The 26411-nt window shown below is 38.7% G+C and overlaps 1 protein-coding gene across 1 annotated transcript in view; it reads right to left on the bottom strand.

The window, feature by feature from the left end:
- Window positions 1–769: 769 nt before the first annotated feature.
- Window positions 770–26411, bottom strand: part of LOC122806313 (golgin subfamily B member 1-like) — a 512564-nt gene continuing 486922 nt past the window's right edge. Inside the window, exon 16 of the mRNA XM_044076629.1 lies at window positions 770–2159. Within this exon, the coding sequence (XP_043932564.1) occupies window positions 2054–2159 (106 nt within the window). The 3' untranslated portion in view covers window positions 770–2053. The remainder of the gene's footprint in view (window positions 2160–26411) is intronic.

Genomic DNA, 26411 nt, shown 5'->3' with positions numbered 1-26411 from the left:
TTTGTGCTCTAGCACAGCACTTCTGCTGACAATGTGTGTGTGACAGAGGCAAAAGGAATGGTGGGTCAAAGGTCAACACTTGGGGACAGTCTGTAAATATTACTGTAACACACAGCATCAATGAACATTTTCTGAACAGTAAAAAGTATGAAGATTTAATGCCTGAATGCCTGACATCGGTAGACTTGTACTACAAATATTCATTATGTAATAAAGTTAATGAATATTCATAAGCAAATATCCCAACATGTGTAAATCTATTCTTTCATGCAGGTGACCTGTCAATTAAGGTTAATTTCTGTGACATTTTGGATTTGCAGTTTAATCATGTTAGGAACCCCCAAGCCTGTTTAAAGTAAGGGGGGGTTAGTGTTCTACACTTAAGCAGTATAATCATCCACAAATGTGCATGGCACTAGGCTTCAGTTCATGCCTCTTAAGGGTTAGGATATTCTGAGACTATTACATACATTTTCTTACCAAATCTATCTTTGTGTATTCTTTTATTGCAGATAAGGTACAGAGGACTGTTCTCTCTCTTTTTGTTTTATTTTTAACCATTCAAGGATTGCCAAATCCGAAAGAGCAGGGACATGCTTGTGTGTGTGCACATGTATGTATATATATACATGCACACACACACACACACACACATATATATATATATATATATATATATATATATACATATATATATATATATATATATATATATATATATATATATATATATATATATATATGCACATATATCTCCCTCTTTCTCTCTCTCTCTCTCTCTCTCTCTATATATATATATATATATATATGTATATATACATACATACATAATTTATGAGTGAATACATACTGCGCATTATAAATGTAAGGAACAGAAGAATGGATATTTTAAATACAAAAACCCACAACAGTAGAATTAGTCGCATGATATTTGTGTAAAATATTTAAATTGGTCTTGGATGCCATACGGACTTTTCTAGGAGAATGTGGCTGAAAGTTTGGGTTTGTAAGCAGAGGGTTAAAGAAATGTTCAAATGAAGAGATAATGAAGGGACTTCAATGGTTTTAGTGACTTCAGCCTCAGCATATGGACTATCAGCATACTTCATTTTGGTGAATAAAGTTCATGTGACTTTCATTTAAAGCATATGACTCTCTAGTGAATCAGATGTCTGATTCATTGTTTTTAGTCTTTAGGTTTATGAACAAAAGATTTCCTCTATTATTTCTTCTATTTTTTAGTGGACATTTCAAAAAAATGTATTCTTAGTAATTTTCCTCTGCTTTGGAGAAGGAGTAAAAACAGAAACTGAGACAGGAGGGATTGAGAAATCAGGGCAACTAACTTATTTTCATAGAAACCTTGCATTTTTCTAGGTCTTTGAGCTGAGGTCTTCAATTAGAGTATAAAAAGCAATAGAAATAGTGTACCTGCTATGCTGGGATTGACAGTCCGGTGCATGACTGAGCATCTAGTGAACCACAGTGTGGGAAGGCAGGGCAGTTAACTTTGGACAGCAAAAAGAGAATGCAGTTAGGGTACACATGCACTGTCCTTTAGACACAAGTTCTTGCTGATGGGCACAGCTGGAACTGCACATCCACACACCTACAGGGATATCCCACTACTGATAAAAATCTAGCTAAGGAAACTTCTGCAGCAGTTATTCTTATGATAAACATTCCTCAAAAAAGGTGCATTTGGATTCTTATCTTTGTTATTCAATTATTTGCTGTCTTGCAGATAAAAGTTAAGATTATTCTTAAGGCTATATTTATAGTAAAAGCCTATATAACACTAAGATGACAAACCAATTTGCATTTACATATAGAAATGATATGATGCTACTTTCTGCACTGTACCCCCCCTTTTTTTTTTTTTTTTACATTTTTATGAATTTTGATTAAGGAAGCCCACAAAAAAGTGTTCTAAAGTTAATGCCACCAAGTTGCATGCCACTGTTTTGCGAATTGCTTTAGCTGGCTTGTATGGCAGTTCTAAATATTAATTTTCCCCTTTACATGGCAGAGCAGGATTGCATAAGTAGTCATTTTAGGAACAACACCCACTCTTCTTCTTCTTCTCCTCTTTTTCCTGTGGCTGTTCCTCCAGTGTTACCGCCTTCTCTTTCATGATCTTTTCATGTTCTTTCAGCACCCTAAATAACAGAGGGATATAAAAGTGACTGGTAAAAAGTACAATTTGTATTAAACTTCAAGTAAAACTTCTACGCATTCTTTTCCACTTGTTTTTTTTTTTTTTGAGGAAGCATGGATTTGTCTGTAAGAGTACAAAGCTCCCATTGTAGACACTATGGCTGGATCTGAATCCACCAATGACAATTCATAAACCACATTGCAAAGTAATGTATTTAAAACAAAGCCCCATGCAAGACTGTATAACTGGAAATGAAATAATCGCAGGAGCTAAACTGGAAAGGGAAGTGTAGGTGGTCATTGCAGATGACCTAAATGTAGGCAAACAATAGGAAAATGGAGAAGAGAGAAATGAGACTAGCAGAATATAACAGAACATAAGGTAAAAAACAGTAACTAAAATATAACAGAACATAAGGTAAAAAACAGTAACTAAAATATAACAGAACATAAGGTAAAAAACAGTAACTAAAATATAACAGAGCATAAGGTAAAAAACAGTAACTAAAATATAACAGAACATAAGGTAAAAAACAGTAACTAAAATATAACAGAGCATAAGGTAAAAAACAGTAACTAAAATATAACAGAACATAAGGTAAAAAACAGTAACTAAAATATAACAACATAAGGTAAAAAACAGTAACTAAAATATAACAGAACATAAGGTAAAAAACAGTAACTAAAATATAACAGAACATAAGGTAAAAAACAGTAACTAAAATATAACAGAACATAACATAAAAAACAGTAACTAAAATCTTTCAAGCATGTCCAGGACCAAATATAAGCCCTCCTTACAATCACTTTGGAAAATGCAGCATTGTGAGGGGTTTGCATCCCAAAAATGTTAAGTACACAATACCTGGTTTATTGTCAGATATCTAATGGAACTGAAATTTTCCAGTTGTTTGGTGTGTTGGAAGTTTGGCAACACCTGTTTCCTCTGTCCATTCTCTATTCTTTCTTGAAATCCAAGGTTTTCCACTCCCTGTACGTCTCCCTTCCTCTGGTGAGTCCAAACTCTGAGTATTTTGCCACCTTCTTGAAATATGTTCCTCTCTACATCTGTGACATTTTGTAATGTTGACTTTTATCCATATGAACAACTTTCTTCTGCTTTCTTTGGGCTGGATACTCTTACACTTTCTGTTTGCAAGCTGTTTCTCACCCATTTGGAAAGGTTTGCAGGACACATTAGCTTTCTGTACATTCCTGGAAGGAAGCTTCTCCATTGTCTCTTCCTCTCGGCTCCTTTTAGCTGCCATATCCAGATGATATACCTACTTCCAACCCTTTGGAACTTTGCTGTGAGGCAGGCTCTGTTGTGGCCTGTATTTGGTAGATAAACTGCCACGCTACCTCTGGAGTGGGAAACCTCTTACTCTGATCCTCTACTATTACAAGAAGCTTGACCAGGTAGGCAGTCCAGGAAGCACTGGTTGGCTGTTTCAGTTCCTGCCTTACTTCACTGAATGCCACTTATCACTGATGAAGAGATTTGGAATCCCTCTGAAAAGCTCTTGCAAGGGCTCGATCCTTCCACTCTAATGCCATGAAGCAGGTAAACATTATTTAGAAGCCAATTTCTGGCTGCATATGAATGCAGCCTGTAGATAACCTATCTGGATCTCCTGGCTCCTCCTCCTATTCTCTTCCCCACTCTGTGAATTCTGTCTTACCTCTCAGACCATGTTAATAGGAGCATTCAAAGCAGGGAGAAATGTAATCTAAAAATATGACACTAAATCAAAGTCTATCACTTACTCTAGTAACTATTGCAGTGTTAAGTTTTCTTGGCAGTGTCACTTTTCTAAATCAGTTTGTCACTACCACCTTACTTTCTCACTGTAGTTGATGTATCTGCAACTGTTGGCTAGCTATGTTATCATTCTTTTTTGTTGCACTGTACATCTTGTTATTCCTGCTGCATAGCAGAAATGCATTCTTCCTGCTTGTTAATTCATTTCTGCAGGTGCTGAGTATTTAGGGAAACAGCTTGCAGCATATCCAACATTATTTATTCTCTGTAAGATCATCTGTTGTCTCCAAAGTTATCTGCATGATATTAGTAATATCCTTCTCAGGGTACTTTCTCGTTTTGGGCTTCACTGGGTACAACTTTCCTCTCAGCAGCACTCAGATGTAAGGAAAACTATTCCTCCATGTTGGTCGGCTAACCATGCCCTAAGAACAAATGGGGTTTCTGTGGGGCTAAAATACAGTGTGGAGTTCTGGGAAATACTCTAGTTGTGCTATAATTATTTTATTTAAAAATAAAGAAAACAAACTGTTAAATATAACTGTCATACGATTCAGTTGTGTTTTTTATGATACTAGGTTCATAAAAAATGTACTTAGAGCAATAACTTTATATTCTTATAGCAATATCAAGAAGAAAGTATTGCATCTGAAGAACTAACAAAAATATATTAGTGTTAACATGGATATTGTGGAGATGGGTGATTTCAACTTCTATTTACAAAAGTAAGTGGGTAAAATTAATACTGATGTAAAATCATGTAGGCCCATACTCTCTTCACTGGGATCTTTGAAATTTACCTGAGCTAGCACCACCTTGGTTTAACATCTCATCAGAAGGATGTCATTGATTTAGTGCAATCATTTTTTATGTGGGACCACTGATCTCAGTAAGGGGACTTGCCCCTGGCAAAAGCTCTTGGTGTTGTCTGTTTTTGAATGAGAAGTATTTTGTATTATGTTTTTCATTTGACAAAATATTCTTCATTATATTCTGTGTTGTACCATAGAGGAACTCTCCATCCACGGTCTTCCCATCATGCATTGCTTGTCTTTCATGTGTCACTTTAGTCAGATTATCAGATGGAAGGACAGTACATTTAGCAAAGTCGGACATTCTTTTTACAGATGAGGGCTCATTAGAAATGGCGGATCTTCTTTTTTTTTAGATCTATAATTATGTCACGCATTGAACTTTTGTATCTGACAAGAAAAGATCAATTTTCATTGACCTTTAGAACAACCACCATTGTGGAAACATTCCATAGATGACTGTTGCTCAAAAAGAAGTCCTGGAAATAATGTCGAGCCCCACAGAAGTGTTCAGGGATATCCTTCTCATTTCCACTATGCTATAGCTCCCAATCTGTACTGCATCACCTACAATACCTTCAAGTACAGATAGACCCACACATATTAAACTTAACGCCCAAGTGCAACTAAAATGGATCCTACCATTTCACAACTATAACTGCACTCTATCCTGGGGGGCTGCATACACCTAAATCCTGGCCCCTCTCCTCAAACTCATCCTACCTGTACTTCACAAACTACATCTGCCCCCACTTTTCCTTCTCCTTGCAACAGAGGCACCAGCCTACTCCCTCCAAAACATGAAGCATATATCAGAAGACATCTGACCTGCATGCCTGCATAGCTTCCCCTTCCCCTGATAAACCTGTGATTACTGAAGCCTGGCTCAAACAGGATACAGAGGAGGAGGAAATCCTTCCCCCAGACTGCAATATAATCAATATAAAAAAGCCATTGTCACAGCAATTATTTGCAGAAACACACTATAGCTTACTGCCCACACCCAGTCCCATTCTCCAGTGCAGAAATCGGTATTGCTATCTTTGAAATAAATAAACAAATGATTCTATCACAGAACTATACATTCCACCCAGAAATGACATGGCTACTATCAAGGACATCCTGCACTGGAGCTCCAATAATACTCACCTTGAAATGATAGTATTAGAAGCCTAAATATCAATTGGCAACTCACTACCCAAATCTTTCAGCATAATTGGCTTTAACCAGCTCATAACTGTACCGACAAGAATAAACAAATGTGGCAATAAGCAGTCCACTGTCTAGTGGCTCCTAATACCCCAGACAGAATTAGCGCTGCTGAATATCTACCAACCGCCACTAGTGACACCTGCCAATATTTGCAGCATGGCAAACCATTTAATCATGCACACCTATTTCAATCAGGTATGTAGCCTCTCCCAGGTCAATAAAGACAACTTTACAAATATGGTTGGAATACTCTAAAAATGATGCTCCTAGAAAATGCTGTATCTAATTTCAACTCCATTCCTAATCACACTAAATGAACTAGCATCAGTTGGGACAAAAAGATTAACATCAAACATGTACCTCTCAAGACATCTGCAACAACTGGAAAGGCCGCAGAAATACCTCACTAAAAGAATCACAGGCCTAAAGCAGATGCCCTATGCTGACTGCCCTAAAAAACTCCAGCTAAACTCTGTTGCATATCGTCTACTCCAAGGTGATCTCTGCTTAATATACACGGTCATGTCAAACCCAGAGCTGTTAGACATGCTACACTTAAAGAAATCCCAATCCCTCAGAGCCACATGCTCCAGGAATCTAAACTTTGTCATCACAATAAACAAAACAGGCTGGAGGGATAGGTTCCTGACCCAGAGACTTCCCAGACTCTGGAATAGACTGCCCATACATGTCAAGCAGAGCGCCTCTTTGGCCCTCTTCAAAAGGAAGCTTGATGATTGGATGGGAGAAAGGAAATTCACCCTGGGGATCACGTCAGTCACCCTGCTAGACAGGGGTCCAGGGAAGTAAATATTGTGGGAAGAAACTTCCAGGGAATTGTTATGGCTAGGCTTGCATAGGCCCTAGGGTCAATAGCCTAGTACCAACCTATGAACCTAATCTGCTCCTTGGCTAACAAAAGGGACAAACAACTATTGCTGCAAAGACACAAATCCTGGAAAATGTATTGCAACAATAAAACAAAGCGAAACTGGCAGAACTACAAATACCTGAGAAACGTATCCAAGCAGAAAATTAGGACAAATGGTGAACTATGAATGATCTTTCTCAGCCTGGCCTAACCACAATACCATTTCCTTCCAACAATACATTTTCAGACTCTATACCCACTCAATTTAGCTCCTTTTTTTATTCAGCAAGTCCTCTCTGTAATCAAACATAACCCTATCACAAATCTAAGTGCCCCCCCAACCCCCACTCCAAACAACCAGACATTCTCCTTCTCTCTTCAGCTGGTCTGTATCTCTTCTATCTGGAAACAACTCCAAAAGCTAAAAACTACAGCCCAGCACCTAATAATCTTCTCTCCAAATTTCTTAAACTTGCTGCTTGATCCCCTTGCTTATCATGACTCAGTACTGACAAACTCTGCTTTTACAGAAAATTAGTCCACCGCTGTCTGGAAGAAATCGCACATAACCCCATTGCATAAAGAAGGTACTGCTACAGATATTTCAAACTATAGCCCCATCACCAGTCTACCTCCTCTATCTAAATATTACAAAATACTCATTCACTGCCAACTCTTGGATCACCTAACTAAGCAGAACATTCCGTCTCCTGCACCATATGGCTTTAGACCCTGTTGCAGCACCACCACAGGTTCATTCATTTGTTCACAGGAGGTTATTAGGCTAGTGGCCCTAGAGCCTTTACAAGCCTAACCATGTTAATCTCAAGTATCCCCATTTGTTCTTTCTGGGTAGTTTGCAGAACAAATGTTTGAACAGAGTGGGTCTGTGATCAACACCGGCTACCCCTATCCCTGAGGGACATAGATGCAACCCCAAGGGCAAATCTGTGTGTGATCTCCCATCAAATTATCTGGGTTGCATTTGAATAGGGTCAGTGAGAAGCTCTGTTTTACATGAATAGAAAGTCTATTCCAGAGAAACGTCAGTCTCTGGGAGACCTATCTGTCTCTCCAGCATGTTATGATAATGTCACAGGCTAGGTTGAAATCCCTGGAGTGAGTGACTCTTGTGTCATGTGACTTGCAGATGTGCAGCATTTCCATGAGGGCAGGGTTACAGCTTGTCCTATAGGCCAAGCACAAGTCACCTCAAGGTAGCCTATCAGATACAGAGTAAAGTGACAGAGCTTTCAGCCTGTACACATAGGTCATGGTTTCTAGTTCCTGTATTTTCTTAGTGAGAAGCCTCTGAGGTCTCTCTAGCTGCTGTAGGTGTCTGGTGAGGTACATGCAAAAGGGTGCATTATACTCTGCTAGTGGTCTGATGAGGGTCAAGTACAGAGGAGTTGTAACACCCCTTTGCCTGGACAGTACGCCCTTGCTTATGAGGTGTGCTATGTAGAAGGCTTTCTTTACCGCTGTGAAAACTTGGTGGTCAAAGTTCAGATTGCCATCAACCTGTGTTCCCAAGTCTTGCACCACTAGGTTGGAACTTGTGGGGGGGGGGGGGGGTGCTGTCAATATTGTAAATTGTAGGGAATTCCATTTTGCCAAAGGGGATGATGCATTTTATGCATTTAGTTTTAGACCATGGCTTTGGCACTAATCATTCCTTTCTGTTAGCCCTTCTTGTAATATGTTGACAATGTTGGGGGACTCAATGATTTCTCCCAGTTTAAAATCATCAGTGAACTTGGTGAGCCAGAGGCCATCTACTTTAGCCTAGCCTTCTGAGAAATAGATGCCAAACAGTAAGAGGCCCAGCACAGATGCCTGTGGTAGTCCATTGGTGATGGGTCTACTGGTGGAGGTGGAGTCACCAATTTTGACAGTGTTTTCTGTCAGTGGGTCATTTGGCTACTCATCTACTAACATAAGTGTTTATCCCTAGCTGGGAGTGTTTGTCAATGATGCCAGAGTGGGGGAGGGTCTATATTAGATAAACAAAAGTGCACCCCCCACACCCCCCACTAAATATATATTCCAACTCCAAGATCGCACTACAGTGAGGAAAGGGCAAATATTCCCATCTTCACTGTACTGCGATCTTACAATTCCGGTTTCGGGTTCCGGGATTTTCAGTCATGTTAGCGTTCGGTAAGATAAACTTTAATTTATCTAATATAGACCCACGGAGGATTGTGTTGAAAGCCTTGGCAAGGTTGAAATAGGCTGCGTGCACTGTCTTACCATTGTCCATGGCTTTGACTACATTCTCAAAGAGGCCTACCAGGTTTAATGAGCATGATCTACCTTTAATGAAGCCAAACAGGGTTGAGTCCAGCATTTGGAGGTCGCCTATTTCCTTGTTATTAAGGTCCTTGATGACTCTTTCCGTGACCTTGCAGATGAGGCTGGTTAGACTTGTGGGTCTGTAGTTCCCAGGGTCAGTTGATGGGCTCCCTTTGTGCAGGGGGATTACTGTTGCTATTCTCCATTCTGCAGGAACACAGCTAGTTCTCAATCTATGATTAAAGAGAACACCAAGTGGGTCCACTAGGTCTTGTTTCAAATTTAGTAAACAACCTGAGATATTGTCTAGTCCTACTGAAGCTGTGTTTTTGGCCTTGGTAAGTTCAGAGATGACCTTCAAAAGATTACTTTCATAGACAGGATCCCAGTGGTACAAAAAAGTACTATAAAAGGACTGTAAAACTAAATGTTGGTAGCTGGGTATTTTGTAGGAACACCAGTTCCAAGATAAAAGGAAAATTATCATCTATGTCATCGCAAAGCAAACCTTGCACAGTAAAAGCTGTAATGTGTAGTATGTGTCATCTGTTATATAGTTGTTTTATTAGTAACTGCACTCAAGTTGACTTCAGTAAAGTACAGTACAGAAAAGTGTATATATATTTTTAAATTTATCAGGAACCAATGTTCAATACACAGACAATACAACTCATGTATGCACAGCACCAAATCTTCCACAGTCGCTTCAAATAACTCAAATTCTTTCTTTCCATTGAGACCTGGCTAAAGATTTCTAACTTACTGTAGAGTGCTAAGAAAGAAAACTAATGTTTTCTCATATTAGGACAGAAAGAAACTTTCAAAATTCTCTTCTCCAACAACACCACTATAGAAACAATCATTCAAACAAAATGTCATGGTGTCAATATAGACGACAACTTAAAATATGACCTACATATTTCGGGTCAATATTATAAAGTCGAGCAACCAAAATGTGACTTACCTTTCATTGGCACCTAAATGTCAAGGCTGCACTTCATCGAACAGCCAAATCATCTATTTCTTTCCAAAGGAAAGAAATTGGTTGGCTGTTCTGTTACATCTGCCCTTTTCCTGACTGTAGTGCGATCTCGGAGCTAGTATATTTAGTTAAGGGGGTGTGGGGGGCACAGCAAAGCCCCCTCACTTAATAGTGTTTATTTTAATGTAGTGTCCATTGTTGGCCTACAGATTTTTTTCTGTTGGAAAGAAATCGATGATTTGGAGTTTCGATGAAGTGCAGCTTTGACATTTAGGCATCGATCAAAGGTAAGTCGACATTTTGGTTGCTTGACTTTATAATATAGACCCCATATTTCCATAATAAGCAAAAAAAAAAAAAACACCAAAACCTTGGTCTCCTCTACTGTGCTAAATCTTTCCTCAAAATAAAGAGTGGTTATGAGAAACCAAAGGAACAGAATAGTAACTGATAAATAAGCAACTTTAATATAAAAGTACACTCATGCTAAGCATTATGGTAATGACATGTAAGTGAGGGTCCTGATACCTCCAGGTGCCATGAATGGTCTGCCCTTTAAAGCACCCCCACCCACCAGTACTGCAACAAAAACATCTGTGGTTATTGCAGTCTGAGGGGTCCAGAGCTGACATTGACTCCTTGGCTGAAGACTTTACTATTCCAGCCACCAGTGTATTAACAAGCTACAACAACTGGACTAAGATGTAGAGACCAGTAGTCTCAAACTGTCCACTAAGGGACCCTCATGTGGAACTTGGCATGAAGAACAATGAAAATGGAAGCTATTATGAAGAATAAAGCCTTGAGACAAGCCTGTGGTGGAGACCTTTTCCTTTCTTTAGGTAAAAAGACTCCTCATATTGTAGTATACAAGCATGCCCTTAGTTAGACATTGTACTGGAACTTTGCAATGTTAGTTGCTTCTACAGGAGAAGACAAATCCTGAACAAAAATTCTCTAGTACAAACCAAATTTTTCTGAGCTGAGGCAGTGAGAAACATGTTGACCATAAAGAGGAAGATGTTGACTGCCTCCAGTTTTCACTGAGATTTAACTACTGACGTGGGGGATACATTAGAGGGCAAAGGATCACCAAAAAGGATTCTGAATTAAAATTTGCTGGATCTGCAATGAAAGCACATAAATCTCCTGTATTTCTTTGCTATTTTAATGTGAAAGTAGATATTTTCTAGGGCCAAAGAACATATCCACCCTGAATACAGATGGATAAAATTAGTTGCACTATGGCTATTTGAATTGTTTCTTTTGGAATGAAGAAATTTAGGCCATTCAGATCTAGAATTAGCTTGAATTAATTTGTTTTCTTTGACATTCATGTGAACAATGTTGGAAAAATATACTAATCCATTCTGGTAGATTTACTGGACCTCTTGAATGCCTTTTTTTAGGAGGAGGTTTAAGACTTCCTTTACTGCTGCTTGTTTTATTGAATGGGTGTGATGTCTGACAAGAAGAGAAATGGAATTCAGGGAGTAGACTGGAAATATATTGTATAACCTATGGATTTTATTGTCTTTATAATCTGTCCTTGGAAATTCTTTTCCAACTTTGAAAAGAAGGGAGAATCAAACCCCAGCTCTAAACGACAACAAATAAGCAAGGTCAAAGAACGTCTGCTGTTCATCTTGGTACTGACCAAAGCTTCCTAGTGAGCACAAGGATCCCTGACCTGTGTCAATGATCCTGCTTAATAAAACAAGACTGAGTGTTCTTTCATTATGCTACCACCGCCAGCAATAATACTGGCACTTCACCTGCAATGTCACTATCTTGTCGATTTTTGAACAGTGACATTTTATACCCAAAGCAATGAGGGTCAGTCCCTTCTCCTCCTCCATATCATTATGCTTTGCGACTTCACATCCAAACAGGAAAAGCCCTCTCAAGGAGGAATCTAAAATATCCACCCTGGTGTCCTTAATGAATTTGCTCCAGCATAGCTAGGATCACTGGCATATAGTAGCACCAGGTACTGCTGCCGTGGTAGCACATTTTGCTGCATTATAAGTAATTCAGATCATGGGGTTGCCTAAGTTAGATTTAGTAGTAGCTTGGAACCTGCTCTCTTTCTTCTGTGGATCAGGTTACTCCTCTGCGCATTTTATATTTCATCTGTTAAGTCTGTTAGGAAATATACCACGTGGGTCAAAGTTGAACACCCACAAGGATGAAGTGGTATCTGTGATGCACGTTTTTCAACTGTATTCATTTCTTTGGACTCCCTGACTGGTGACTGGACTATAAGGAAAGGACTCTGCGACTTAGAAGACAGGGGGCACTGAAATGATAATGCCTGGTTTGTTTTTCTCAAGCAGTTCTGATAGTGACTTTAAAAAAATGTCTAGTATGGATCTACTTATGCCTTTGAAAAGTTCCACTAGAAAACCCTCTAGCTCAAAGTGGACTATAAGAAATATTTAGGATTCGTATCAGGAACTGTCCCAAACCCTTAAACAACATACTGAATCAACTGCTAATAAAAGTGCTAGACCATCTCTAATTGTTCACCAAACAACTGAAAACAAAATCTGTCGCTTTGCATTCTTATACATTTGTTGTTGTATAAACTGTTAAATATTTAAATGTCCTCTACTGCATGACAGCGCAAATATGATTTTTACTACATATTTCCAGAATTCTTAATCTCCAGTACTGCCTTCTCAAAACTGTTTGCTATAAGGAAACAGAAATGTACAGTGGCAGACTCATAGTCAGATACTATATCTTTAAAAGGACCATAAATTGGAAAGGCAGTCATTGGTGAAACACATTTACCAAACAGTCCCAGCCACATGAAATCACCTGTTTATTGACAGAAAAGAAAATACTCTGAAGTGCTTAAAAAACACCCTTGACTTGCTTCAGACCCTGGATGAGCAGCTAAAGCATTTATCTGACAGCATAAACCATTTCTATAAATTAGTTATAATTTACTGTTCTCAGCTTTGCATGTTTATACGTGTTTAATATGTTGTACAGAAATCTAAGATTTACTACCCTTTTGCATAAGCTCATTCTCGATGGTACAAATCAAATGTACTTTTATGTGTATCTGTTTTTCATCCAGGTTAGTCATGCTATCAAATGATCTTTTTGTAAATTTGAATACCATGTTAATGAATTTATTTCTAATGCATGCACAAATATACTTCCACAGCTCTTCACTGAGCCTGGGTCATCACTGAAAAGGGTCAGACTGACCCTTCTCACACACCCCCAACCAACCTGGTTAACAAACTGAAAAAAAAATTTAATAAATTGAACCTCCTAGTTAAAGATGTGGTAGGTGATCCTTCTCATATGGGAAGTGTCGCTTGTCTTGTGTATTCAAATAACATAATGTGGCTTCGGTGTCTGTTTAAGTAGTTTATTTTACATACACACACATCAGGATGGATGACTGGAACATTAAACTTAAACGAACTAACTGACTGCTACAACACATGCATGCTTTCACTCTGGCTGCTCACTCAAAAATGGCACTCTTGCTTACACGTGCTCAGTTCTTATATGCATATGCCCATAAACTGGTATAATTCTTAAAGGTACACACACACTGATCTATATCCTCCTTCTTTGACTACTTTGTCATGCAATGAAAAAATGACAATTGAATGGGCATGCAAATTATACAGACATATATAAACAATAACAATCATGTCTAGGTTGTCATGTATCTGAGATTAGGCTTTGAGATCTGACCTGACCTCTTAATACTGTAATCAGAATTGGGTTTAGCAGCTAGTGAATGTTCTGCTTCAGGACTTTCAGGGTACTTACAGGAACAGATGATGAAATGTTCTCTGGAACAGGAACATTGGACAAATCTCTCTGGGAATTAAGAGTATCCATTACAGACAAGATGGTGTAACAGTGGCTTGGACACCGATAATAAATGTTTCCAATTCCGCCTGAATTCCATACCTTGTGACTCCATGATATACTGTCTTGGATCCTCAAACAAATGTTTCACAAGTCCGATTTGGTCAAATCCTTTTGCTGTCTGCATCCTCACCATCTCTCCTCCTTTCAACAGATTCAGAGGTTTGCTGATTTTGTCATAGTAGGACTTTTGGGACATATACTTGGGAGTTGACCTTTTACCGCTTTGTTGTTTTTAGCACTTGGAACCAACAAATTCTTACTGATTGGTAGTGTGGTTCTGGTTTGTCTCGACATAAGTCTCTGAGCAGGTGAACCAAGTAAATTATCACGAGGAATGTTTCTGTGATTAAGCAAATTAAGAAAAACATCAGTGTTGTATCGCTTGGATTTCTCTAACAGCTGTTTTGCACTTTGAACTGTATGTTCAACCAAGCCATTTGATTGCAAGTATTCTGGACTACTAGTAACATGAAGAAAGTCCCAAATTTCAGCAAATTTTCTGAACTGCTGACTTGTAACCTGTGCACCATTGTCAGAAATTACTTTGTGAGTACTACCATGGACAGAAGAATGTCCCTTCAACTTGGTAATGACAAGGTTAAGTTAGGTTCAGAAGTAGTTCAATCTCAAACCAATGTGAATAAGAGTCTACTAACACCAAGTAATGCTGACCATTCCATTCAAAAATATCTGTTGATACTGTCGATCAAGGTAGTTCAGGAATCTGGTTAACTGAAGTGATTCTTTTTGTTGATGTGGTTTAGTGCCATTACAAACAGAACAAGATGAAATTTCCTTTTCAATATCATTTGACATAGAAGGCCAAAATACTAGTCTTCTCATCCTTCTTTTGGTAGAATCAGTTCCTGGGTGGCCACAATGCAAGATCTTAATATAATATACTCTTGTTGCACAGATTTTGGAACAATTACTTTTAGATCTTTCATGATGACACCATTGTCCATCAAAATCTCATCTCTGTAAGGAAAATACTGCTGCACATCTACTGGTAAACAAAAGTGTTTTGACATCCATCCTTGACTGATAAAGTGGTTGAGCTTCTGGAGAGCTGGATCTAAAGGTGTTTGAGTTCTAAGCTCATCAAGACGTGTGGAAGAAATTTTTTTCACTTCCATGACTTCAAAATCAGATTTCTCATTGTTATGCTATTCAGTGGTTTTTCTGGGTGATCTGGATAAAGTATCTTCAAGATAAAGAAGTTTGCCTTTTGTATAGACCATTTTGAAATTGTACTTTTGCAATTTGAGCATCGTGTTGCAATCTTGCAGGAGCTGTATACACTGTTTTTTTAAAAATACTGACTATGGGTTGGTGATCAGTCTCTAGTTGAATAGGTTGGCCATAAATATAATCATGGAACTCCGAACATTCAAGCGCAATTACCAAAAGCTCTTTTTCAATTTGCACATACTGCATCTCAGTTTGGGTAAGAGTTCTGGATACATAGGCTACTGATCTGCCCTCTTGAAGAATTACTGCACCAGTACCAAACTTTGAAACATCACCAGAAAGAGTTACTGGTTTGTGAACATCATAGTATCTCAAAGTGGGTGGAGTGGCAATTTTCTGTTTCAGGGCATCAAATGATCTTTAGTGGTGGTCCAACTAGAACCAAGTTACATTTCTGCATGTCAGGTCTCTTAGCAATGCTGAAAGTTGACTCAAATCTGGAATGAACTTGTACAAATAATTGACCATGCCAAGAAAACGTTGTAAGGCTGTGACATTGTTTGGAGCTGGCATCTCAAGAATTGCAGCTTGCTTGGAAAGATCTGGTTGTAAGCCTGAGCTAGTAAACTTACATTTCTGAAAATTCAGTTTAAGATTCACTTCATGAGCATGTTCCAGAACTTTCCTGAGGTTTCTATCATGTTCAACTTCACCATTGCCTCCTACAAGAATATCATCTACTATAATAGCACATGGATAGCAAGAAAAAAATTGTACCATCGCATGTTGGAAGACTTCACTGATGGAATTTATTCCAAATGGCATTCTCAAAAATTATCTACCAAATGGTGTACTGCAAGGGGTTAGCAAGGAAGATGTTTCATAAAGTGAAATTTGCCAAAATAAACTTTTTGCATCTAAGACAGAAAAAAATTGTGGCATTTGGCATAAGGGCAGCAACTTCTTTGACTGTATGCATAGGATGATGAGGTGATTTTAGTGCTTTGTTCAAATCTCTTGGATCAATACATATTCGAATGTCATCTGAGCTTTTCTTAGGAGCCACTACCATGAAAGATACCCATTCAGTTGGTTCTTCTACTGGACAAATTACTCCTAAATGCAACATTCTGTTCTGCAGAGCTACTGGAACTTTCCGTGCTGGTCTGATGACTGGGCATACCTCGTGATCTAACTTCATGGAGTACACAACAGGGAGTTTTCTAGTTTGTCTTTGAAAATATCAGCATGCTCAGAAAAAATATCCTGTGTGAAACCTATGCTGTTATCACTTACGCTTACATGGTGGACTTCTTTATTAAATGAAATTTTCAAACTGTTCTTGAGGCCTAATAATGTTTCTCATTTATAAGCATATCTATGTGCTTTTCTGTGAGTTAGTATATCTGACAAATCTCTATGGCCTTTCTCTAAGCTAAATCACTGTCTCAAAGCAAAATCTTTCTCACTACATCATTATTAATACTGCACAAGCTTGTCTTTTATCAACTCATCCCTCAGATCACCAAATTTGCACATTTTTACCTTATTTCTCAAGTCAGTTATATATGCTGCAAGAAGTTTCAACAAACTTTTGAACTCTTATGTAAAATAAGTGTGTTTCCATTGTAATATTCATTTGGAAGTTACACATTTCTGTAAATTTAGATTTTAAGCACTCAGGGTCTTCCCGCATTTCAGCTTGTACCACAATATGGCAGTTCTCCACCTCCCCTGCAAACACAGCAGGTACATAAACAAATGATCGCTCCCTTTCAATGGCTTCTGAATGAGCTAGATTAAGAACAGGAAATGCCTCCATAAGTGCATCAGTTGGAAAAAGCAGCCTGCATGAAAATAATCTTTTGCTCAAACACACTCCAATTGTCTACAACATTATTATCAAACACAAGTGGACTGGGTTTGCAAAATCCATCTGCAATGCCAAAAGTTTCAAACACATGCAAGGTACTTGTAATAATATTCAAATGCACAATATTCTCTTTGAAATGGATGTACTTTGTGAAATAAATGTACTCTAATGCACACACTGCTAGCACTTTGCACACTTCGGATAATTTGAATAGCTCTAGTTAATACTAAAAAATAGTACTTTGCAAAAAATATGGTAATTTTCCCTTTTTGTACATTTTATGTGATTTGGAAATTATTTTAAGCATTTTCATAAGCATTTTGAATATTTTTATCAATATGTCGCAGTTTCAAACATTTTGTTTAATTAGAAATTTGTTTTAAGCATTTTAAATGCTTTGTTTTATATTTGTTGCATAGAAAATCATTTAAATGAGTTTTTGTACCCTAAAATTTTTTTCTGAAATGTTTACAAGTCATTTGAGCTTCAGATAATCCACTTTTGTATATTCCTTCATTACTGACTGTGCACCTCATGGTTTTGACTTCAGATCCCACTTCTGACACCATGTCACTAATCTTGTGTATTCAAATAAGACCATGAGGCTTGGGTGTTCGTTTAAGTAGTTTATTACACACAAATACATCAGGATGGATAACTGTAACATTACATTTAAACAAACTGACTGCTACACACATACATGCTTTCACTCAGGTTGCTCATTCAAAATGGCAATCTTGCTTGCACATGCTCAGTATGTACATGCATGTGCCCATAGACTGGAATGATTCTTAAAGGTACAACACACACTCTGATCTACAGGAAGTTCTAAGGCACAATTAATATGCAATAGTTTTATTGGAGGCCTTCATCTTCACTGCAGGCTCAGAATCAGAGGACATGAAATTATATTTATCTGTAGGGAAGATTGTAGGACCTGGAAGGAGCTATGTCTGGCTCTGGTAAAGAGAAAAGTTGAAGAGCCTGCCACTGGGGAAAAATTTGTGTGGACAGATCCTTAATAAGATGACATCCAGTATACAGAAGTTCCTAGGAGGGACTTTGTACTGAGGTTGGTGGCAGGACCATTGACACCAGAAGAACTGGTATGAACATCAGAGGAAATAGGGCTAGGGCTTGGCACTGGAAATCCTACCATCAGAGGAATCGATTCTGCAAAGTTCTCTCAGTGCAATGCCCATTTTAACACCTCTGCAGTAGTGTGGGTGGAGGGGATTGTCAATTCCTCTTGAACTACAAAAGAAAACCCTGAACAAAGGCCTGCAATTTAGCTACTTTTATGGCTGTAGCTGAATAACTTCTAAGTACAGTCTAAAACAAGGTCTGAGCCAAACATAAATGAGAGTGATTAGAGACAGGAAAGCATTAGTTCTTTTACAGAAGGTAAAGAAGATAAGTGACTCACACACATTACATTATATGTCAATGGTATGGGAATTCACAGTTACTTCCTTATGGCTGGCATGAGTTATTACAAAGCATTATGGGAAAGAGAAAGGATTGAGGGAGAACAAGATCACACTGATACATCAAGCCCCAGTGGTAGCTATGTTGTGGTAAACAGGCTAAATGATAAATATAGCAGTTAGAGTGATTTTGAAGTTTTAAAATAGGTCAGGAAACAGAGTGAAAAAAAAACTTTTTTTTTTAGTTCTAGGGTGTTTTCCTTTAAAGAATTAAATAACCTATCAACTTCTTGTGGGGACAGCCAAAATGATTCAAGCAAGTTCATTCATGGTAACAGATGTTCATTGACAAAAAGGTTATCTGTGTAGCCTACATCCCCTTTAAGGGTTGGCTTTACAGTTAAGTTACTATTAAGGCCAGGTGGTTTGAACACTTGCATCTCTGTTATCCATTTTATTTCTGCCTGCTCCATTTTCTCACTAATATCACCTCCACAAATACTCTCTTGTATAACTTGTAAAACCATAAAATAAAAATGCCCTATGTTTGCCATGGAATGGTCAGCTAAAGGGCTTTTTATATCTCCAAGGCAAATATTGCTCATGTGTGTTGATATTTGTTCTTTCAGCTGCCTATCAGTCTTGCCTATATAAAAACAGTCACATGAGCTGCAGATAGCAATATGCACAACATGTCTAGTTCTACACTCTGCATAAGATCGAGTATAGTATTTCTTATTCTGTGTGGGGAGTATAATTTTGTTCTTAGAGGAAATGTATTTACATGAGGAACACAGTCTACATGGAAAAGTGCCCACTCTTTCAGTTCTAACACTTTCTTTGTGATATGTAGTGTGACAGAGATGTTTAAGATCATCATTCCTTTTGAAACTAAATAAAGGTTTATCACCAACGATATCTCTTAAGTTAGGATCAACAGTTAAAATCTTTCAATTCGCCTTAATGTCACAAACATGTTTGGTGTCACTGGCAAAAGTTAAAGCTGTTCTGTTTTGCCTTTTGGGAATAGTGGCAATCAGTGTTTCTGCATCCTTCTTTTTAATGGAAAGGAATGGTTTATCTTTAGTATTCCTCATATTTTTCACCACGGGCATCTCCTTAGTTATCTCTTATTGTGTGTAACCTCTATCTTTAAGCCTCCTTTCCATAATTGTCAATGCTTCAAGATACTCATCTTCCTTGGTGTATAACCAAGATGTCCGCAACAACTGATTCTTCAAGTTAGGAATGATATGTTGAAGGTGCATACTGGTCCGAAATAAAAAAAAAAAATTCCAGCATTCTTTCTTGTATAGACCAGTAGGAGTGAGTAGAAGTTCTTTGAACAGTTGCAAAAGACTTTTGACAGCTGAAAAACAAAAACAAAAGTCTGCAAATATATGACAATTGTCCAGATATGGAAAACGTGAATACCTTGAAGTCTACAGTATGCAATGACTGACACTAGGCATTTTGTGAATACTCAGTACTGTGGAGAGTCCAAAGAGTAAAACAAAAAACTGGTGATGTAATTCAGATACAGCAAATCTAAAGAAATATCTGAAATGCTATGCAGTGGGGATGGGATGACAGACATTCTTTAAACCTTGCTTTACCATAAAAGCTAGACAGGAAATCAGAGGTACAAGAAACTGAAAAGATAACATCTCGAACTTTGGAATCTTGACAAAAAAGTTTAAAAATGAAAAATACAGTACAGGTCTCCAGGATCCTTATGTTTTGGTAACTAGAAAACTTCTTGAACAAAAATATTGCCTAGGAGATTGGAGAGCACAAGGTGTGTGACTCATTAAGACATCAGGTGTTGCAGGATTGAAGAAATAGTGAGATCTGGTTACCTGGACATGAGGAAATCCCTTGGATAGAGGGGAGGGAATTCCCATTGCCAAGTGTACCGTCCCACTGGTTAACCTACAGAACCCCTCTGCTTTCAACAATTTGATGCTTCAGTGGGAGGTAAAATCTCAGCTACATGGAAAAGTTGCCAATACGGAATGGGGGTAGACCCTGAACAGTTGGATAGTCATGCTGGCTGAAAGACTGTCCTTGATTACTAGAGACTTTTTCCTTTCTTTTTATGGCCTCCTTTACTTTATTTTTTTAAAACCTTATTCGCTGGCTCCTTGCTGCCTAAATTGTTTATTGCAGAAGGGAGCTGTTTTCCGCTTTAATCACAACTTTTACGCACCTCAGCTGCAGAGGGGCCCAACAGAGCCTGTTTAGCCAAAGAAGAAAAATGTAAAATCTCAGATTTAACATCATCCAGAACAATTTGAGAATGAAGTTAAGAAATATTCTGAAAACTGATCAGAAGCAGCTGTGCTGGAGGAAGACTCATCAGTCTCGTAGGTATGTTTTAAAATATGTTTAGTGACATGCGAAACAGCTGTTACAGATGTGTTCTTTACATCAGAAAAGAGACGGTTAGCCATTAACGTCTGAATATTCTTAAATGATTATAATAAAACAGTGTAAGAAACTTCTCTGTGTGTAAGATTTTCAGTCCATATATCTCTAGTTAATCACTGCATATTAATCAGATCAAACAGCAGTAGTAGAAGTAGTGAACTTAAACTTGTCTTAAGCAAAAAAAAAAATTTTAAAAAAATATATAATTGTACAGAATTACTAAGTATTCAAAGTAATCCAGGCAAGGCAGGCAGTCTGTTTCCAGTTGAAAATCCTTTATTAAGTACACAGTCTGCTTGCTAATATACCATGCCACTGTTATGGCTTCAGTCTGAATGGCGAGAGGTGATCTTGAAGCTCCTCCAATGCATAGAAGACTGGTCTCCTCTATATGATACTGATGCAAAGATTTGTTTCATAGGGATTTCAAACAGCTTGGACCATTCTCCCTTGGAAATACCCCCCACTCCCACTCCAGAGGAGAGACATCAGTGGTGACTGCCCAGACAGACAAGCGGAGAAGAAATCCATCATTCTAAATGTTCTCTCCAACTAATTCATAGGTTCATAAGTTGGTACTAGGCTATCTGCCCTTGGGCCTATACAAGCCTAGCCATAACAATTCCCTGGCTTACGTGGATAGGAGGGAGGAGGTTATCTATGAGCTGAGACCACTGAAATTGTAGTAAACATTGTAGAACTTTCATGTGATAGTTGGCAAACTGCACTATTAGAATTGAAGATATGATGAAACCAAGTACTTAATGTATTAATTCCACAGGGGGTCTGGCACATAGAAAGAGACTTTGAATGTAGCTAAGCAAAACTTGAACTTAGTCCCAAGAAAATACATATTGATTAGTCCCAAGAAAGACAAACTATTGATCCCAGTTGTTCGGGATTTGGAAACGTATGTGGACAGTGACCTAACTTTCAACCAACACGGGTCATTGTTGTAAGAAAGTTATTCTATATTTCTTGGTTTATAAGCAAAGGGATTGTGTCTAGATCTAGGGATTTCATAGTCCCCCCTTTTCTTGGACTTTATTAGGCCAATCATCAAGTACATTACCTCATTTATATGTATCTGTTCATACACATGAAACAACTTGAATGCCCAGAGAGATACATTACTAAAAGGATACAAGGCCTAAACAACTTGTCCGACATGGGACATGGACCAGCTCAAAGTCTTGTCACTATACTCTGTATCCTACAGACTCTTAATAGGTGACTTGTGCCTGACATGCAAGACATCTTCTGACCCAATACTGATGGATTTACTACATATCAAAAAGTCAAATGACATCAGAAATACTTGGTTTAGGGATGTAAACCCCTTCTGCACTATCAACAGAACTGTTTGGAGAGAGAGAGAGAGAGAGAGAGGTATATATCTCAGACGACACTGTTACTCTGGAACAGACTCCCCATTCAGGTAAAACAGAGTTTATCCCTGTCCATATTCAAACACAAGTTGGATCTATGGATGGGAAACAGAAAATTTACTCCAGGACTGACTCCTGTACAACTAATGGACAGAGACAGCACCTAAATGCTTTATCCCATGTATGGGTTTCACCCAAATTATGCATAGTATGATCCTGGTTATTCTCAATAGGGGAAATTTATAATTATCGATCATGGGATGGGTAAGGCCAATTTAACACCAAATGGGATGGGTTAATTCAAGAACCAAAAGGGAAACTGGCTAGGTTTAAAATGGTCCACCAGGGCAGCTAGCCATGTACTTACCTATAAACCCATGAACTGCAACCAGGTGGCAACCTCTGAAGTGAATAGCTTGTGTGGGATGCAGGACTGACTGAACTGGAGTCCTAGGATTCAAGCTTGGATGCTGAAAACATAATGACTTGGGCTCATTTTGATTCAGACTGTAAGATTTGGGGGTCTTTCACATCTAATTCCAATGGCAGAAAGAATTTTTACCATCCTGCACATACTTCTCCATGTGTTATTTAGCAGTCAGACCAAACTGAGAGGATGCGTCATTAGGGTAATTGATAAATGATGCCCTGACATTATACTGAGAGGATGCGTCATAAGGGTAATTGGTAAATGATGCCCTGACATTATCTGCAAAATTGCATGCCTGCAGCCAGGTGGGCTGTCTCATCACAATGTTTATTCCCACTGCTATATTGTTCATCAGCCACATGAAAACGTTAGAAATATTATACACAGTATTCAAGGAATTCTTCATCTGTCTCTCTGAATCCATCATGGGTGTATTTTCAGAGATTGCAGTGCCTACTTCACAAGGTCCCCCTGAAATCCGTTCATATGTGTGATGTAGTTCAAGAGCATGGCAGCGAATGTGCCTGAAGCATACGCCACTTCTCTAACCTGTCCATTACCTAGCCTCCTGTTGGTGGATAGATGGTGTTTGTGTCCTCTGTCAGCTCTTTTTTGGTGGCTGCTGCTGCCATAATGATGGAATCTACCAAGGGACCTTTCACCCACTGCTCTCTCTTTGTGAGGCTTAAAATTATATCTGGTTTTCACAGAATTGGTTCTCAGGGATCAGGCTGCATCAATGCCCACAGCTTGACTCTGACCTGCAGGCATAAGAGAGTTCTGAGGAGTGATCAAGAGTGTCAAACAGTGCAGCTAGCACCATACGATCCTAAGGTTCTGTTCTCTGGGGAATAACTATACTCCTACCAAAAACCTTGATAGCCATTCCAGCCTCTGCTGGAACATAGGTCCCCCCATGGCATGGATACCAACCCTCACAAGGAAGGGATGGTCCACACTGAAGGAGGAAACCCTGAACCATACAGGGAGGAAGGCCTTAATGAGGGGATGAGCACTAAAACCTCTAAGGCTGAAGTCTCTGTCACAGAAAATGGAGATGCATGATACAGCTCTGTAGATGGCACCAAGGACTTTACTGAGTCTGAAAATCTCACAGTGGAGTGAGACAGAACTAGTTCTACTGGCACTGAGGTGGGAAGTCAAGCTGACACCAAGGATACAAAGCTCCAGGATTAGTATTGGTGCTAATGTCACCGGTTTCTGAGGCATGGAGCTGGGAAGGCTCAAGAACATGGGATGTTGAACCTATCCATTCTGCCCTTGATGTCAAGGGTGAAAAAAGGCAGGCATTCCAATTTGAATCTTCAAAAATCTCCTCCACTTACAGTCCAGCTCTATGTCTGAAGCAATCCTAAAGGAATTAGAGAATCCTAAAGAGGAAACTGAAGGAGGCCTTGAAGGTAGACAGGTCAATTCCCGATTCTGAAGAACTTCTTGCAATCCATTGTTTAGACTTCTTGGATATCAATGTTGGCTCAGTGGGGGGCAGAACTAACACAGAAGGACTTGGCTTTGACCTAGTTGGAGACTAATCTTTGGGAAATTTTGCTACCTATGTCAAGGCCTTGGCATCAGTTTTGCTTTTTTTCTCAAATCATCCTTTCTGTCCCATTTCTTTTGGGATTTAGATGAATCCCCTGACATTTTGGGCTCATCTGCATCAGAATCAGCAGGCAGAAATTCTTTAATGATGAGCTTGTTGCATCAGTCTAATAAAGCCCTCTGATCAAATTCTCCACAAAAAGTGCAGTCCACATTCAGATGGTCTACCCCCCAAATAGTAAAAGCATAGGATAGGTTATAACTATCTTGTGAGGAAATCATGTGCCTGCATTTGAACCTTCTCCTTGTCTTCCATTTCTACAAAAAAATAGAAACCATGAAGAAAAAAAAAAAAAAAAGAACACAGGCACACAGACACATACACATAATATCAGGTTCAAAACACAGGTGAAAAAGATACTAATAAGCAAAAATAGTTCCTACACAGGCCTGGTGATGGTCATCAAGCAGAGGAGTTATAAATGAAAGGAAACAACTAAACCAGCCACTCTAATATAGTAACTGCCAGAAGGAAGCAAAAACTACCCCAAAAAGGTAAAGGTATCATGTCCAAATGCTGAGTCAGCAAACAAGATCTGAGTGAAGCTAGCTAGTTAGCACAGGTGCATTATGGGAGGGTAAAAGTTAAAGGAGCTCAAGGCTAGAGCAAATAGTTTGCCCACTCAGATCCAATATGTGGCTTGAAGACCCATGAGTCTGATCAGATGGACAGAATGAACAGGATTTAGGGTTGCCAATGTGGTGGTGGTGCTGCTGTAGCGTTGTCGCCTCACAGTTAGACGCTGCCCGTTCAATTCTCAGAGCATCTTCTGTGTGGCGACATGCATGAATGGGCGTTCCTTTGTTGAAGGTTGTGCGTTAGGCCCAGCAAGCCAGCATGTAAAAATCTACTGCCAATCATTAGCGGACCGGAGTTCCGCTGTGGCGACCCCTAACCGGGAAAAGCCGAAAGACACAAACAAACTTTTTTAATGTGAGAAATTCTTTACAGAAATGTAAGATTTTGCCAAATAAACCATATCAGCAACCACTGCAGAGGACCAAGCCAGACTTTTGGGCCAAAAAATAAAAGGTCACGCTTACAAAATTTGAATTGTCTGTGCTGTTTAATATCACATTAGGGTATTTCACACAGAAAATAATTGTTTTATACAACTACAAGAGAAAACTTAGAAAATGTATTTTTCCTAAAATCTCAGAGCATTTCCTATTTTTCATTGCTTTTTTTTCTTTTCAGGATGAAACTTCTAAAATAGGGACTGTCCTGCATTAAGATGGACAAAAGGTAATTGTAGTTTAAAGTGTTTACTTGTCTAATATGAGGCAAATTGAAAATTTGCCAGCCATTCTTGGGAATAGGGGGAAAAATGGGGAAGAGGAAGGGGGAAGGCAGGACAGGAATAATCATGGCTGATCTCTGTTACTGTTGGAACCATGGAACGCAGATTGCTTAGTCTGAGTCCCATGCCATTTTTTTCGTAAACCGGCTTTTACTTGATTTTTGCTGCTGTTTGGCCTTGGACTGCTTTTTGAAGAAAGAAGCTGGTTTTGCATGATAATTTCCATCACATCTATGTACTGGAGAAAGAAAGGGTTTTTACCTTTGCCATCACTTTACCCTGCCCCCAACACAATCTTAAAGACTTTGTTTGAAGGACCTCAAACAAATAATCTGTATCCAATTCAATTCAGTAACTGTGCCTTAACATCTTCAGGTAAAAGAATGGAGCCTTAGCCGAGCATGCCTATGGATGATGGACCCACTGTCAGCAGTTCTGTAAGCTGCATCTATGGCATCATATACAAATATCATGGAATGCTGAGGCAGAAAGAAGGATTTCTAAAAGATAAGAATTCATGTCTTGGTTAGGAATCTCAGCAATTCTCTGACCCATATCAGCCAACATAGCTAAAAACGTAATCATGCAACTTTGGTAAAACACTGTTCTAAAAGATAGAGTTGTAGATACATTTTTTAACCACATCTGTCAAAGGCTCTGCTCTTTTATCACTTGGAAGACCATCAGGATCAGAAACTAGTTTGGCCTCTTTCACAAGATCCATAGAGATAGCAGCAAGGTCAGCAACAGG

This window comes from Protopterus annectens, chromosome 7.part0, assembly GCF_019279795.1.
Source record: "Protopterus annectens isolate FY-2018-M chromosome 7.part0, PAN1.0, whole genome shotgun sequence".
Lineage (NCBI taxonomy): Eukaryota > Metazoa > Chordata > Ceratodontiformes > Protopteridae > Protopterus > Protopterus annectens.
This window is presented reverse-complemented; position numbering and strand designations above follow the sequence as displayed.